Source organism: Pan paniscus, chromosome 3 (assembly GCF_029289425.2).
Source record: "Pan paniscus chromosome 3, NHGRI_mPanPan1-v2.0_pri, whole genome shotgun sequence".
Lineage (NCBI taxonomy): Eukaryota > Metazoa > Chordata > Mammalia > Primates > Hominidae > Pan > Pan paniscus.
Window position 1 is genome coordinate 104,019,275 of NC_073252.2, and position 13,651 is coordinate 104,032,925.

The 13,651-nt window shown below is 35.7% G+C and overlaps 1 protein-coding gene across 9 annotated transcripts in view; it reads left to right on the forward strand.

Annotated features, from left to right (window-relative positions):
- The window catches only part of NPNT (nephronectin), an 80,161-nt gene that overhangs the window by 35,985 nt on the left and 30,525 nt on the right, over positions 1-13,651 (forward strand). For 6 of the 9 annotated variants that reach the window (XM_008955354.4, XM_008955355.4, XM_063603853.1 and 3 more), the window contains 6 exons: positions 3,097-3,186; positions 7,471-7,590; positions 8,762-8,881; positions 10,546-10,680; positions 10,985-11,107; positions 12,816-13,211. In XM_008955354.4, the coding sequence (XP_008953602.4) occupies positions 3,097-3,186; positions 7,471-7,590; positions 8,762-8,881; positions 10,546-10,680; positions 10,985-11,107; positions 12,816-13,211 (984 nt within the window). The remainder of the gene's footprint in view (positions 1-3,096; positions 3,187-7,470; positions 7,591-8,761; positions 8,882-10,545; positions 10,681-10,984; positions 11,108-12,815; positions 13,212-13,651) is intronic. The other 3 variants (XM_003829974.5, XM_003829973.5, XM_003829972.5) reach the window with 1 other exon arrangement.

The window sequence follows — 13,651 nt, forward strand, 5'->3', positions numbered from 1 at the left end:
AGTTTGCTCCTTAAAAAACTCCACTTGATTTTTCTTCCCCAGCATAAGTTTGCAGGTAGCAGTGTGTTAGGTTCTGGTTATTGGATGCCAATGTTCATCTTAGAATCTCAGTATACTTTTTTTTAAAGTGGTGAACATAAGCCCTCAGAGGTTTCATTAATATGTCAGCACGGTAAAATATTGTTGTCCAAATGTGAGGATATAAAATATAAAGAAGACGATTAAAATAAGTCACTTTTGAGATTGCAGAGAAATTCATTTAAATTTCTTTGCAGGAGCTGCATCAACTTTAACATGCTTTAAAGACATGCTAAAAGTATTATTGAAACAAAGGTTCATCACTGGATAGCTCTTATTTTCAGAAAACCAGTTTAACATGTACTTTTTTTTCCTGTAACACATACCTATTTCTCTAAAGAAAAAATCGAATGTATCAAGTTAAAATCTTGCTCCCCAAAACCATATTCCTTAAAGAGAAGAGGATTTGATTAGTAGCAAAATGGGATTTTACACCTGCAAAAATAGTGCTGACACTGAAAATGTAATTTCAAGTCCAGTTTTGAAAATAAAACTACAGCTTAAAATAAACTTAGGTGTTTTAATCATCTCTTATTTTGCCCTCCTCACAAAAAAGCAGTGTGGCAGATTCCTGATGGCAAGGTTTATGCTCCTTGAGAGCAGAAATCCTTTTTGTTGTCTCTCTGATTTCTAAGTTCCTGAAAACTATTATTAAAGTGACTTGCACATGGTAAATGCACACTAAATATGTTAAATAAATGACAGTTTCATCTAATGGTTCTTAGTCCTGAACACTGGAAGCTTGAAAGGTTCCACCAGTTCTTGGTACAGCATCTTAGAGAGTCTCTGCATCCATAGACTGAGGGCCCTGTCAGGATCAGGGAAGCTGCCATGTGTGGCCTGGTTGAGTGTGAGAGCTGCCTAGAGACTTCCATAAAAGTTGCTAGAGAAAATTGTTGATAGTGCCTACATAGCAGATTAACTTAAACTGTTTTCATTCAGGCCCACACATTTTAATAAAGTAGAAAATATGCTTCACAGATAAGGGAAATCAAACAGGCTCCTTTTTTCTGGAGGAGAGAAATGTCAAAAAGAATTACATTTGAAATAACTTTACAGAACTGGAAATTAGCTTTTGATTAAAAGTAGCTTTTAGTATATGACAAGTATTCACTGAGAATTTTGTAGCCAGTTATGTACTTTAAGAAATAACCCCCAGAAACTTGCATCATGGTGTAAACAGCTTGAATAAACAAGTGCTTAACCAGTGCCTTTAGAGCTGCCTGGGAAACAGCCAGAATACCAGGGCAAACTGCATTTTGGAACTGGTTTAATTTAGTAGCCTTGCCACAGGCTTAGTGTGATCTGCTTTTGGTGGCTTGATCTTCCCCACTAAGTCATTTTCTGGATTTGTTACACCTAGAACTGTTAGGAAATTACAGGCTTGGGCTGATCATTAACATACTATACTCTACAAGGCACATGTTACCTTTCAAAGCAGATGAAATTCTAACCTGAATTCTGGCAAGATTCTTTGATCATTTGCTTCCTTTACTTTTACTTTTATTTATGCATATTTCCCTCCTCCTTGAGTTTCTGTACCAATACAAACCTCTTTTTCCCCCAGCCAGAAAAAAAAATATTATTATAGATAATAATCTTTTTATAACTTTTCCATTGGGGAATGATTTTTAGTATGTAAATATATCATTGCATATTCTCAGAAATGAAAGACATTCTTAGGAATTTACAGTGTACTTTGTAATAATTTCAGAAGAAAATATTTATAAATGTCAATTCCTAATGTTTTAGCATGGTTTATGTTTCATATGTTGAATTCTTTATCATAAGGAAAGAACTGGAGTCTTTTAGGTCAGAACCAGATACTAATTTTGTGGACTAGTTACATCTGAAAGTTGACTGCTTTGCTAAGCACAAAAATCTAAGGGCTTTAACTCTAATATTAAGGTGGTTACCTACAGCCGTAGGTTTTGAAAGATGTATGGTTCCAGCCGGGCGCCGTGGCTCTACCCTGTAATCCCAGCACTTTGGAAGGCCGAGGCGGGTGGATCACGAGGTCAGGATATCGAGACCATCCTGGCTAACACAGTGAAACCCCATCTCTACTAAAAATACAAAAAAAAAAAAAAATTAGCCAGGCATGGTGCCAGGCGCCTGTAGTTCCAGCTACTCGGGAGGCTGTGGCAGGAGAATGGTGTGAACCTGGGAGGCGGAGCTTGCAGTGAGCCAAGATCGAGCGGCTGCACTCCAGCCTGGGCAACAGAGCAAGACTCCATCTAAAAAAAAAAAAAAAGGAAGTTGTATGCTTTCAACTCCAAAAACCAATGTTCATTTGATTTGGACATTTAACTGGCTATTAATAACATAATGGTGTTGAAACAACGTGATTGTTAAGTCTCAACTCTCTTCTTTGAGTCTCACCCATCTTATATTTTGGTAAGCTAATAATGGCAACAGTTAACATTTTTTTGCATAAAGCTTCTCATGTATGTTCCAGAAGCATAATTTCTTACATTTAAATGATAATATTGATGATCTATTATGCTGTTGTTTAAATAAAATCTTTATGCAAATCATACATTTGTGCATAATTTTGGAGTATTTTAAACTACTATTGTACAACGTGATAGTGTAGGGAAAAAAATCTTAAGTTGGTCGTTTACAACTTCAGTGTCCTTAAATAGAGCAGGTGGATTATAATCAATATTTGTATAATTTGTTTTTTGTTTTCTTCCTTCTGTGTATGACTAAATAATACTTTTAAAAATGATGATCTCTTGTTTGGAGTTTTTTAAAAAATTGTGTGATGATGGATTGTTCATTTATAATGTGTGTGTTGTCCTTGGGAAACAAGATGACAGTGATACATTTTTAAGAAAATTAAAGGAAAAGAGAAACCAGAAGAACCAGAAACTATTGTTTATAAAGTATCTAATGCATTCTTTTTAAACCCTACCAACTGTATGTAATTGTTTAATATATACTTGCAAAGATTTTTAGGGCTAAAATTGACATCAGTTCAAAGTTGACTCTTATTACCTTCTTCCTGGTGTGAAGACGAGCACATCCCAGCTCCTCTTGACCAAGGCAGTGAACAGCCTCTTTTCCAACCCCTGGATCACCAAGCCACAAGTTTGCCTTCAAGGGGTGAGCGTGCATTGTCCCAGGTGGTCTGCTCTTCCCACCTGCATGGCTTCCTGCAGTTATGTCACTTCTTGCAAATGTTCTGAAGACTAGCCCAGGAGTGTCCAGCCTTCAGCCCTGAGCATGAGCAAGCAGCAGGAATTGCCACCTGGTGCTGATTCTCTGTGCTCTGAAAAGCATGGAGCTCTGCTGTCCTTTTAATGCATCGAGTATCATTGCTTTTCTTTCTCTTTTCTGAATTTTGAAATATGTTCTAAAAACAGATAGCAAAACAACTTTTTTCATATGTAGGCAAATTCAGGAGTTCCAAAGCAACTGAAATTGGGGGTTTGATGCCTTTTGCCAAGTAGATTTTAGAAATCAAGTCCTCTTCCCCACTCTTGAGGTATAGAGTTTTAGGTTATCTGAAAATCAAAGCATACATTAGTGACCTTCTTTTGGTATACATTGTGTAACATCAGATAGCCTAAGTTCTGGTTCCAAGAAAGCACTTATTTGCTATTTGATTATAAGCAAGTCATTAACCAATCAGTAACAGGGAGACAGTAATTCCTGCCCTATTTGCCTGTGGGGTTGGCGTAAGAATAGAAACACCAAAAATATTAATGTCTTCATCATGCTGGAAAGCTTTGTAGGAAAATAATGTGGTAGCATAATTTTACAGTTCCTCTTCTAGGTCATTTTATCTCTAACCCATTCATAGGTTTAAGAACTTAGAATAACTGAATTAAAATAGTTGAAATTATTAATCATTGTCTCTGCTGAGAAGAAATTTGATGCATTTGTATATTTTCTGCACAAGGAATTAGGGCAAAAGAATTTCGGTCCTTAATAATTAAAAAATTAAAATTTTGGTAGTTGACATATTGACATCTGTTTGCCTATGACATTGCCCGATTTAAGCACCAAAGCGGGGAGAAAGTCCAAATGTGTTAAAACAAATGAAAGTTTATTTTTTAAAAATCCAGTAAGTTAGTTATCTCCCGATTTTTCAAGCTACTTTTCAGTGTCTGCATGCTAATAAAATTTCTGATTTTTTTTCTGAAGTTTAATAATAATGCTGTGCAGCTTGCATTTCCATTCTGTACCAGTTCCCTTCTCCCTCTCCTTCTCCCATCCAAGCTCCTGAATCCACCAACCTACTGAAATGTATTCCTGACAATATTAGATGCACTTTAAGACTTGTATACATAATAATTGAAGCATTTGAATGTAAGTGGTTTATTGTAAAGTTCTATCCTTTAGTATAAGCACATGAAATAATTCATTAAATTTTTTATTTTCCTATTTTATAGATTTTCCTTATATATATTATAAACCTCCAGAGAAAAAGGAAGATAAGTAAATTTAAAATAAAAACACCAAAGTTTTATTTCCAGGTTCTTTTATCAACTTTTAAGATTTATTTGAGACAGTATGATCAATGACTTCATTTTGTTCTGCTTATTATTGTAGGAGTATTTACTATAATTTGGAAGTAATTTATTTTTGAATTTATTGCTTAATTGAATGATATCCAATAGATTGTGATAATGAACACAGCATTTATAGAAAGCAGCACATATTAACTTACTTAATATGGCACTAGGTCAATGAGAAAAGAAGGTAACATAATTAAAGACAAGAAACTCTTAAGAAAACTGAGGACAAAAAGGCTTCTCACCAGGATACCAGATGCATTTAATCTTTTGAAGCTCTGTACTTTAGGAAAAGTCTGATATTTGGCAAATTTTGATAAACATGGATGACTATGGAATCCTATTTTATAGTATCTGAAGTGGCTTTCATAAGGTTCATTGTGAAGTTTTTAGGAGACACCTGCCTGTGGCAGATGGGACAATGATGGCAGTCACTAGGGATATTAACACCAGTCAGCTGTCAGGGAATATTATCCAGACCATCAGCAGCTGGTAGAGTGCAGCTTTCTCAATTGCTTTCCATGTTTTGGATACTTATATGCCCGTTAATAACAGGTAAAATAGCCAGTACATCATTTCCACATTTACCCATTGAATGTTGCATGTTTTCTTCCTTTCACATATTCATACAGTCCAGATTTTTTTTTGGACTCATGACAGCACATTGGCTTTTCTTTCCTTTCAGTTTCATGATTCTTAACCCCAAAGTGCTTTTGCCATGGGAACGGAAGGATAAATTTGGGTCGAAGCCATTCTCTAAAACCACCAGCAGCTCCAGTCCAGATTATGAATACTACCATAGCAATCCTAAGGGGCCCTTTATTGGCCCAGACTGGAGCCAAATTGTAGAAGAGCTGCCCCAACTGGGCTTCAGGTTTAGTTTAGGGACATAGTGTCTGAAGAAATTTCCATCAGCATAAATACTCCTTGTTTATGAGCTGCCTGAAACTGTAAACACCGAATCCATTCCCATCAGGAACTCACAAAAGTTTCTGTTATGCTTTGAAAATAAACCTAGGGATACTTAACTGACATGTAAAGAAAAATCCATCAGTATCCTTTTCTCGAGATATAGGTTTTGATTTTACTGTGTTATTTTGTGGTTTTGTTCTATTTTTGTTTAGTGCAGAAAAATACTTAAAACACAAAGCCTTTCTCTAACACCATATTTGGTTTTAAATGCTATTTGCTATAATATCAAAAAGATTTATCAAAGACAGGTGTGACTCTGCAGGACCATATTAGGAACAGTCATTAACTCCTCGAGAAAAGTTTCCCTCTCATTTTTAGTAAATTCTGAAATACAAAATAGAAGAATATGGGAAGGGTAGAAAATTTCTCAGTCATTCTTCCTTGATTTTTGCTTCAATTAACAGAGGGAGAAAACATTTTTGATACTGCAATCTGCATGGCGCTTTCTGTGAGGAAATTTTTTTTGAAATATTTTAAAATGTGATTTTGTTTTAAAAACCCTTAACTAGTCAAGAGACAATAAAGTAGAAAATTGAAGAACGCATAGGAGATGACAAAAGTATTTGGTTTATTTAACCTTTCCGGGATTTGCCCAGCTCGGGATCTGCTTACAGTTGCATTCAGGGCAGATAAAAGACCTACTTGGAAAATCAGTAAGATATGAAATTTTTTTTAGATGTAATAATTATTTGGTGGTTTTAAAACATAATGGAACTTGGTGATTTAGTTAAATGAAATATACAGATTTCTAATAAATGAGCAGATCAGATTGAAATAGATTAGATTTGAAAACAATTTTGTCACTAGACATATTATCTCTATTTTTTATTCAATGACATGGATCAATAGATAATTAAATTATGCTAAATGAGTACTTATGCTGGTGGTTCCAGACAAACATGTGGTCACATTTCTTTTTAATAAAGCATATATTTTGGGCATTACTATTTCAATGTTTATTTGTCATTATGAGTTTTATGTTCACTTGAGGCAGTGTTTAATTTAGGTTAAAACCTTTTCATAATGTAAAATTTGTTGATTCATTTCATATTGATACTTAAACCAATAAACCTGAAATGCATGACAGTCTATTACATTTTGTCCATTAGTATTTCCATATGCCTTTTTTAACTGCGGAATAAATGAAAATATGTTGGTAGGTTTTTTAAAGTTCATTTTGTGACTTGAATGCATTACTAAAGTAGGAAACTGAAGTTTCTTCTTTAATCTGAAATCATATAAAATCTACCAGATTGAACAAGAAAAACTACAATATTGATCACTCTTAATTTATTTCGTTCTTATCCTCTGAAAATATAGTCTATATAGCCTTCCTTTGGGAAGGTCAAAGCAGTCAAATGTTTTAAAATCTGTATACTTCCTGTAAAGTAAAATATTCTCAAAGTCCAAGCCTTAAGGAGGCCAATGCCTTATCCATTTAAAGTAAAATATTCTCATGTAATATGTTCTTTAAACAGAGAAAGGAAGACATTGAACGAATAGGGTTACATTGTCAGGATTGGATCTAGCAATAGAAACCAAATATTTTGAGAATATTGGCAAACAGTTGTTAACTGATAGAGCATCTCTGCCCATGAGGACGTTAGTATGCTGCTGTTTCTAGGGATGATAAGGTAGGCACCTGTTGTTGAGAATTTTCCTAACTGGCCTTTATAAACAGAGATCCATAAAGGTCATGGCGACTCCTGGTTGCCCCTAGTGTAACGTACCTTCAAATTAATATTGCATGAACAGGATCTATCTCTTATGTAAATGACAGTTACTGTAGCTTGACCTATTTTTCTCTTTCACTTTTTAATATAGAAAAGAATTTTAGATGGCTTACATTAGTGCTGAGGTTTTGTAATTTTTCTGCTTCAACCCACATTGTTTTCAGATCTAAATGAGTGTGGCCTGAAGCCCCGGCCCTGTAAGCACAGGTGCATGAACACTTACGGCAGCTACAAGTGCTACTGTCTCAACGGATATATGCTCATGCCGGATGGTTCCTGCTCAAGTATGTCAAGAATCTTAACTGTTTTATAAGTGCTTTGGGCTTGTTTCTGTTGTGCTCTGAGAGCTTGCTTTTGTGAAAATGGCCTCCGGGGTTCTCCTAAACAAGATGTGTGCATGTGTTTATACTTTTGCCTGAGGAATTGAAAATCAAAATAAGAGGCACCATTTTCGATGTATAATACTCTTCTATCACGGGTGCCAATATTAAATTGATTAGGAAATGGTATTTAGAATAAGAATTACAAAACTAAGTATGTTTTCTAATTTTTTTTTTAAACACGTTTACCCCTGTCTTCTATCTGGGCATAGAAGAATGATTCCAGGTTAAAAAAAAAAAAAAAGAACACTACTGACTATTTAGGGACTGCTCAGACAGAATCCATCAGGTCTGTTTTGTAATTTTAAATCATTCATAAATATTTTCTTCATTTTTATATTTCATTATAAAAGCCTTTAGGCTTTTATAGAATTTTAGACTCTAATAATAGTCTAAGACTTCTAAAAAACAATTTCAAATAAAAAATAAATGAATATGATACCAGAAAAGTAGGATTCATGTTTATAAGGAAGAAATGCATGTTTTCACCATCATTTGGATGTATAAAATGGACTATGCCCTAAAATTCTCTATAGGCTGACTCCTGAATTGTGGTATTCATATGATATCCGACAATTAATGACTTGATTTTTATTTTTACTGAATTATCATTTAACTGAGTTGCATAAAATAAAGTTAGCTAATTTTATTTAACATTGCATAAGTATAGCATGGAACTTTTTGGAATTAGGTGAATACATGTTTAACATTGTGCAACTCAATGGGAAATCTGCTGTTCCCCTAGAGAAATTTCATGGGCATTTGAGACAGTTACTTGGATGATTAGTTAAGAATAGTGTTTAGCTTGAGTAATCTGGAAAAATACCTCAATTCTTCACTTTCCTTGGCCACTGGAAAAATTTCCAGATAATCTATATATGATAGTTTTATATTTGTCTTTTAATGCTTTCTTTCCTTCCCCCTTTTACTTTCTTTAGATGTTTGATAGTTAAGGCCTCTTTGTCTTCATTGTTGTTCAGTGTCACTGATTTCAGGACAAGTGAAAAAACATAGCTATTTCCATTACAGATTTTGTTTTCTACCTGTCTGAGTCAGCCAGTCACTCTCTTTCCAGGTGCCCTGACCTGCTCCATGGCAAACTGTCAGTATGGCTGTGATGTTGTTAAAGGACAAATACGGTGCCAGTGCCCATCCCCTGGCCTGCAGCTGGCTCCTGATGGGAGGACCTGTGTAGGTGAGTTGTAAAATCAAGCATCTCTGTCAGCAGCCTCTGTAGGATAAAGGGAGAAAGTGAAAGGTGATGGGAATAAGGAAAAAAAAGGCAATTACTTACATCAGATAATTAGCTATCGTTCAGAAGATATCAGATGTCTCAGAAGAGGACATCTCTGTGAATGGATAATGGGAGCGTTGTTTTTTAAAAAATGAGAAATAGGAGGAGGCCTCAGGCAGAGGGAACCCTCTGTGCAAAGGCACTGCAGTTCAGAGGAGCACAATGTTTAGGGAAACGAGAAGAGCTCAGTATTCCTAGAATGTAAGCGGCAAGGGTGAGCAATGAGTGATGAAGCTGAATAGCTAGACAGGGCTAGATTGTATGTGTTGATCTTCAGGCCTCAGATTTTTTCCTGGTAAATTAGGAAGGCAGTGTAGGATTGAGAGTCTGGACTTTGGTTTTAAACCTGGCTCTTCCATGTACTAGATATGTAACCTTAGGCAAGAGACTTTGTTGCTTTGAGCTTGGGTCTTCTTATCTTCAAAATGGAAATAATACCACATAGAACTGGTAGGAAGATTGAATGAGATCATGGATGCAAAGAGCTTAGCACAATACCTAGCATGTAATAAGCCTTGAATGAATGGAAGTGTTTGGTGATTAGAGTTATTTACTGAGTACTTTCTATACTCCAGACACTGTGCTGAGTGCTAGGATATATAGCAGTGGCCTGAGCACACAAGATTTTGATCCCCACAAAGCTGACATGCTAATGGGGGAGACAGAAAAGAAACAAATACCCCATAAAATTACAGACAATGCCAAGTGTTAACATGAGGTATTGAGAGAAAAACACAATGTGTCTATTAGCCTTAAGGTAAGACCTGTATCATTAGCCATGTGAAGAAACAGCCAAGCAGCTGAAGACATTGCAGGGCACTGCGGTGAGAGAGAGGTTGGCCTGTGTGAGGTTTTTCAAGGAAGAAGGTCCATGTAGCTCAAGTACAGGGTGTGAGTATGAGGGGTGGTGGCTGGAGATATAATGGGTGAAGTAGGTGAGGGTGATTTGTTGCAGGGCCTTCAAGGACACAGGGGAGGAATGTGGATTTAATTCAAAGTGCAAGTAGAAATAGTTAAAAGATTTTGAGCACAGTAATGATCTGATTGTATGTTTTAATGGAATCATTTTGACAGTTGGGTTGGATATGCTTTGGAGGGGGTAAGTAACAGCAAAAGGAACTGTTTTGAGGCTTTTGTAACAGTCTAACCCAGGAGATGGTGGCTTCAAATAGGGTAGTGGTGGTGGATTAAGAGAAAAGTAGACAGATTCAAATACTTTTTTTTAGAGGTAGAATTAACTGGACTTGATGATTTGGGAGTTAAAGGAAAGAGGGTTGTTTCTAATTCAAGAATGACTCATGTTTCTAGTTTAAGCAACTTGGTAGATACAGGTGCAGTATGTGCTAATATATAGAGTGCAAGAAAATAATAACTTGGCTTAGAAGGCTGGGTTGAAATTTGGATATGTGGAATTTATGTTGCCTGTAGGGGCAACCAGCTAGATACCGTTTATAATGAGCTACTATATGCCAGGCAGCCATTTGTAGTCAGTTATTTATTTTGAAACCCACTCTGTCTTAACATACCCTTGCTCTTCCTAAAATGCTATTGACTTATGTTTCTAGATGTTGATGAATGTGCTACAGGAAGAGCCTCCTGCCCTAGATTTAGGCAATGTGTCAACACTTTTGGGAGCTACATCTGCAAGTGTCATAAAGGCTTCGATCTCATGTATATTGGAGGCAAATATCAATGTCATGGTAATGAAACCCAACCATTGCTTTGTGTTGTTTCTTCCTAGAGCACTGAAAGGTCTCGTAATTGTGGTGATGGCTGGAATGTCAAGGGCAGGGGAGAGTACTGGCGTTAAGTTAAACCAACAGACATCCAGTTTAACCACTGGTAGTTCTCAGTCTACATGTACTTTATTTCTTCTGTTTATCTGCCAATTTTATGTAGATCATCACATTGCCAAAAAAAATCATTTTTGAAACTGTATATATTTTTTATGTCATCATATTTATCTCCTAAATAAGTCTCTTCTTTTCCTACTTTCTGATGCAGACATAGACGAATGCTCACTTGGTCAGTATCAGTGCAGCAGCTTTGCTCGATGTTATAACATACGTGGGTCCTACAAGTGCAAATGTAAAGAAGGATACCAGGGTGATGGACTGACTTGTGTGTGTGAGTAGCACTTGTCTCTCAGCTTTAAATTCTAGCAGGAAATACAGGATTACACAAAGGCCATTGCTAGGGAAAATAAGGAATAAGATTATCAAAGAAGTATAATTGTCATAATTGGTTATATTTGTCTTTGATTTCCACAAACAATAAAATCACTTGCTCAGGTACTTGTAAAAACTAAGGACTCAGTAATACACTATAATCTTAAGAGTATTTTAATCTCTTCACTGAAATCTCTCAATATTTTCTTTTTAGCTAAAAAGAAATTATTGAGTCCTCCCTGAGAATTTGCTTTTGTTAAAATTAGAAATCATGTTTGCCATTAGCGTTAGATTTTGATGGTGGGATAATCTGGATATATTCTACATTTTTTTCCCTCTGTTTTATGCCTCCTAACTCTGCTATTAAAAAATCATTCCCGGCCAGGCACAGTGGCTCATGCCTGTAATCCTAGCACTTTCGGAGGCCATAGCAGCAGGATTGTTTGAGGGTAGGAGTTCAAGAGCAGCCTGGGCAACATAATGAGACCCTGTCTCTACAAAAAAAAATTTAGAAATTAGCCAGCTGCAGTGTGCATACCTGTAGTCCCAGCTACTCAGGAGGATGAGGTGCTAGGATCACTTGAGCCTGGGATCTTAAGACTGCCATGAGCCCAGTGAGCTCTGACCATGCCACTGCACTCCAGCTTGGGCAAGAGAGCGAGACCTGTCTCAAAAGAAAAAAAAAAGCCATTCCCATATTTATTTCCTCTACATTCAGAACTGTTTTGCTTTTAAAATTTTTATAAGTTTTATTTGGAGTAGTGGTTATGTAATAGATAAACATGAAAAAAAACCCAAAAGTCATAATTTAACATACATTTCATGTAACAGAAGATAATTTTTAAAATTTCCTCAGTAAAATATTTACTGAAAACCATGGTGCATGAAATCATGAGGATTAAAGGGTTTTTAAAGAGTCATGTAGTCATTCCCAGTCTGGAATGTATCATTCCAGGCAGATTAAATATTGATTCTTTTTGGTGAAGATTATCAAGGAAAAAGATTTCACAGATGATCTTTGCAACCTCTGAAAATGTCTATTTAAAAGCAGTTGTATCTATCAGTAAAGGGAAATAAAAACCAACCATAAAACAATATGTAGAACATTTACTCAAACTGTATTTATGCAAATTGAATTTATATAAAGTGTGGATAAGAAAAGTATTTGTCTTTAGACAATTCTGAACACAATTTTATAATATACACATAGCATAGGGATACAACGTAGATTCTAACTATGCATTTCTTATATTAAAAAAACTTAGAATGTCTCTGCATTTTAAAAATTCTCATTGGTTGTTGTCTGTTTGCACTGCACAAATATTTAAAATGTTTTTATGTTGCAAATAATACATATTCATTATGTAAACACACCAATATATTTGTTACATACATCCAAAGGATGAATATATGAATATATATGTGTGTGTCATATACATATATGTATATATATGAATATATATATGTGAATATATATATGAATATATATATATAGACACACACATATATATGTTATTTGGAAAATAGTATGACTTACAGTAGGTAATATTCTAAATGTGAAAAATGATACCAGTTGTCATTAGATGTTTTTATGTGTCTGTCAGTGTAATGCTTCACTTTTTAGGGAGGAATGGTTACATACTGATTTAAGTCTTTGACTCTTTCAGATATCCCAAAAGTTATGATTGAACCTTCAGGTCCAATTCATGTACCAAAGGGAAATGGTACCATTTTAAAGGGTGACAGAGGACATAATAATTGGATTCCTGATGTTGGAAGTACTTGGTGGCCTCCGAAGACACCATATATTCCTCCTATCATTACCAACAGGCCTACTTCTAAGCCAACAACAAGACCTACACCAAAGCCAACACCAATTCCTACTCCACCACCACCACCACCCCTGCCAACAGAGCTCAGAACACTTCTACCACCTACAACCCCAGAAAGGCCAACCACCGGACTGACAACTATAGCACCAGCTGCCAGTACACCTCCAGGAGGGATTACAGTTGACAACAGGGTACAGACAGACCCTCAGAAACCCAGAGGAGATGTGTTCAGTAAGTCTAATAAATGTTAGCACATTTTCAATAGGCTCTTTATAATGACTTTTCAACCACAGGCCATGCCTTGAATAAGAATGAAACTCGTAAGAAGAACTAGCTATGTAAAGTCGTATGTCCCTATTGACAAATATTATAAAGAGCTACATAAAGAGTCAGTCTAATTGGGCAAGTAAGAAAGAATGTATGTAGCAATGGAAGGAATATCACAAAGTCATATGGTAGATGACAGCTCTTAGCCAGTATGGGAATTCTGACATAGTTGGATTTACTTGAAAACTCTCAGAGGTGGGAACTTAACTGTATTCCATGCTATGTTACTTTTAATCTAACCCTTCATTCATTCAGTCAGTGAACATTTTTGAATGTCTTTAGAGTGTCAAGAAGGCCTTGTATTAGTTATTGGGTTTATGTAAAGATAAAACAGAAAAGGTCAC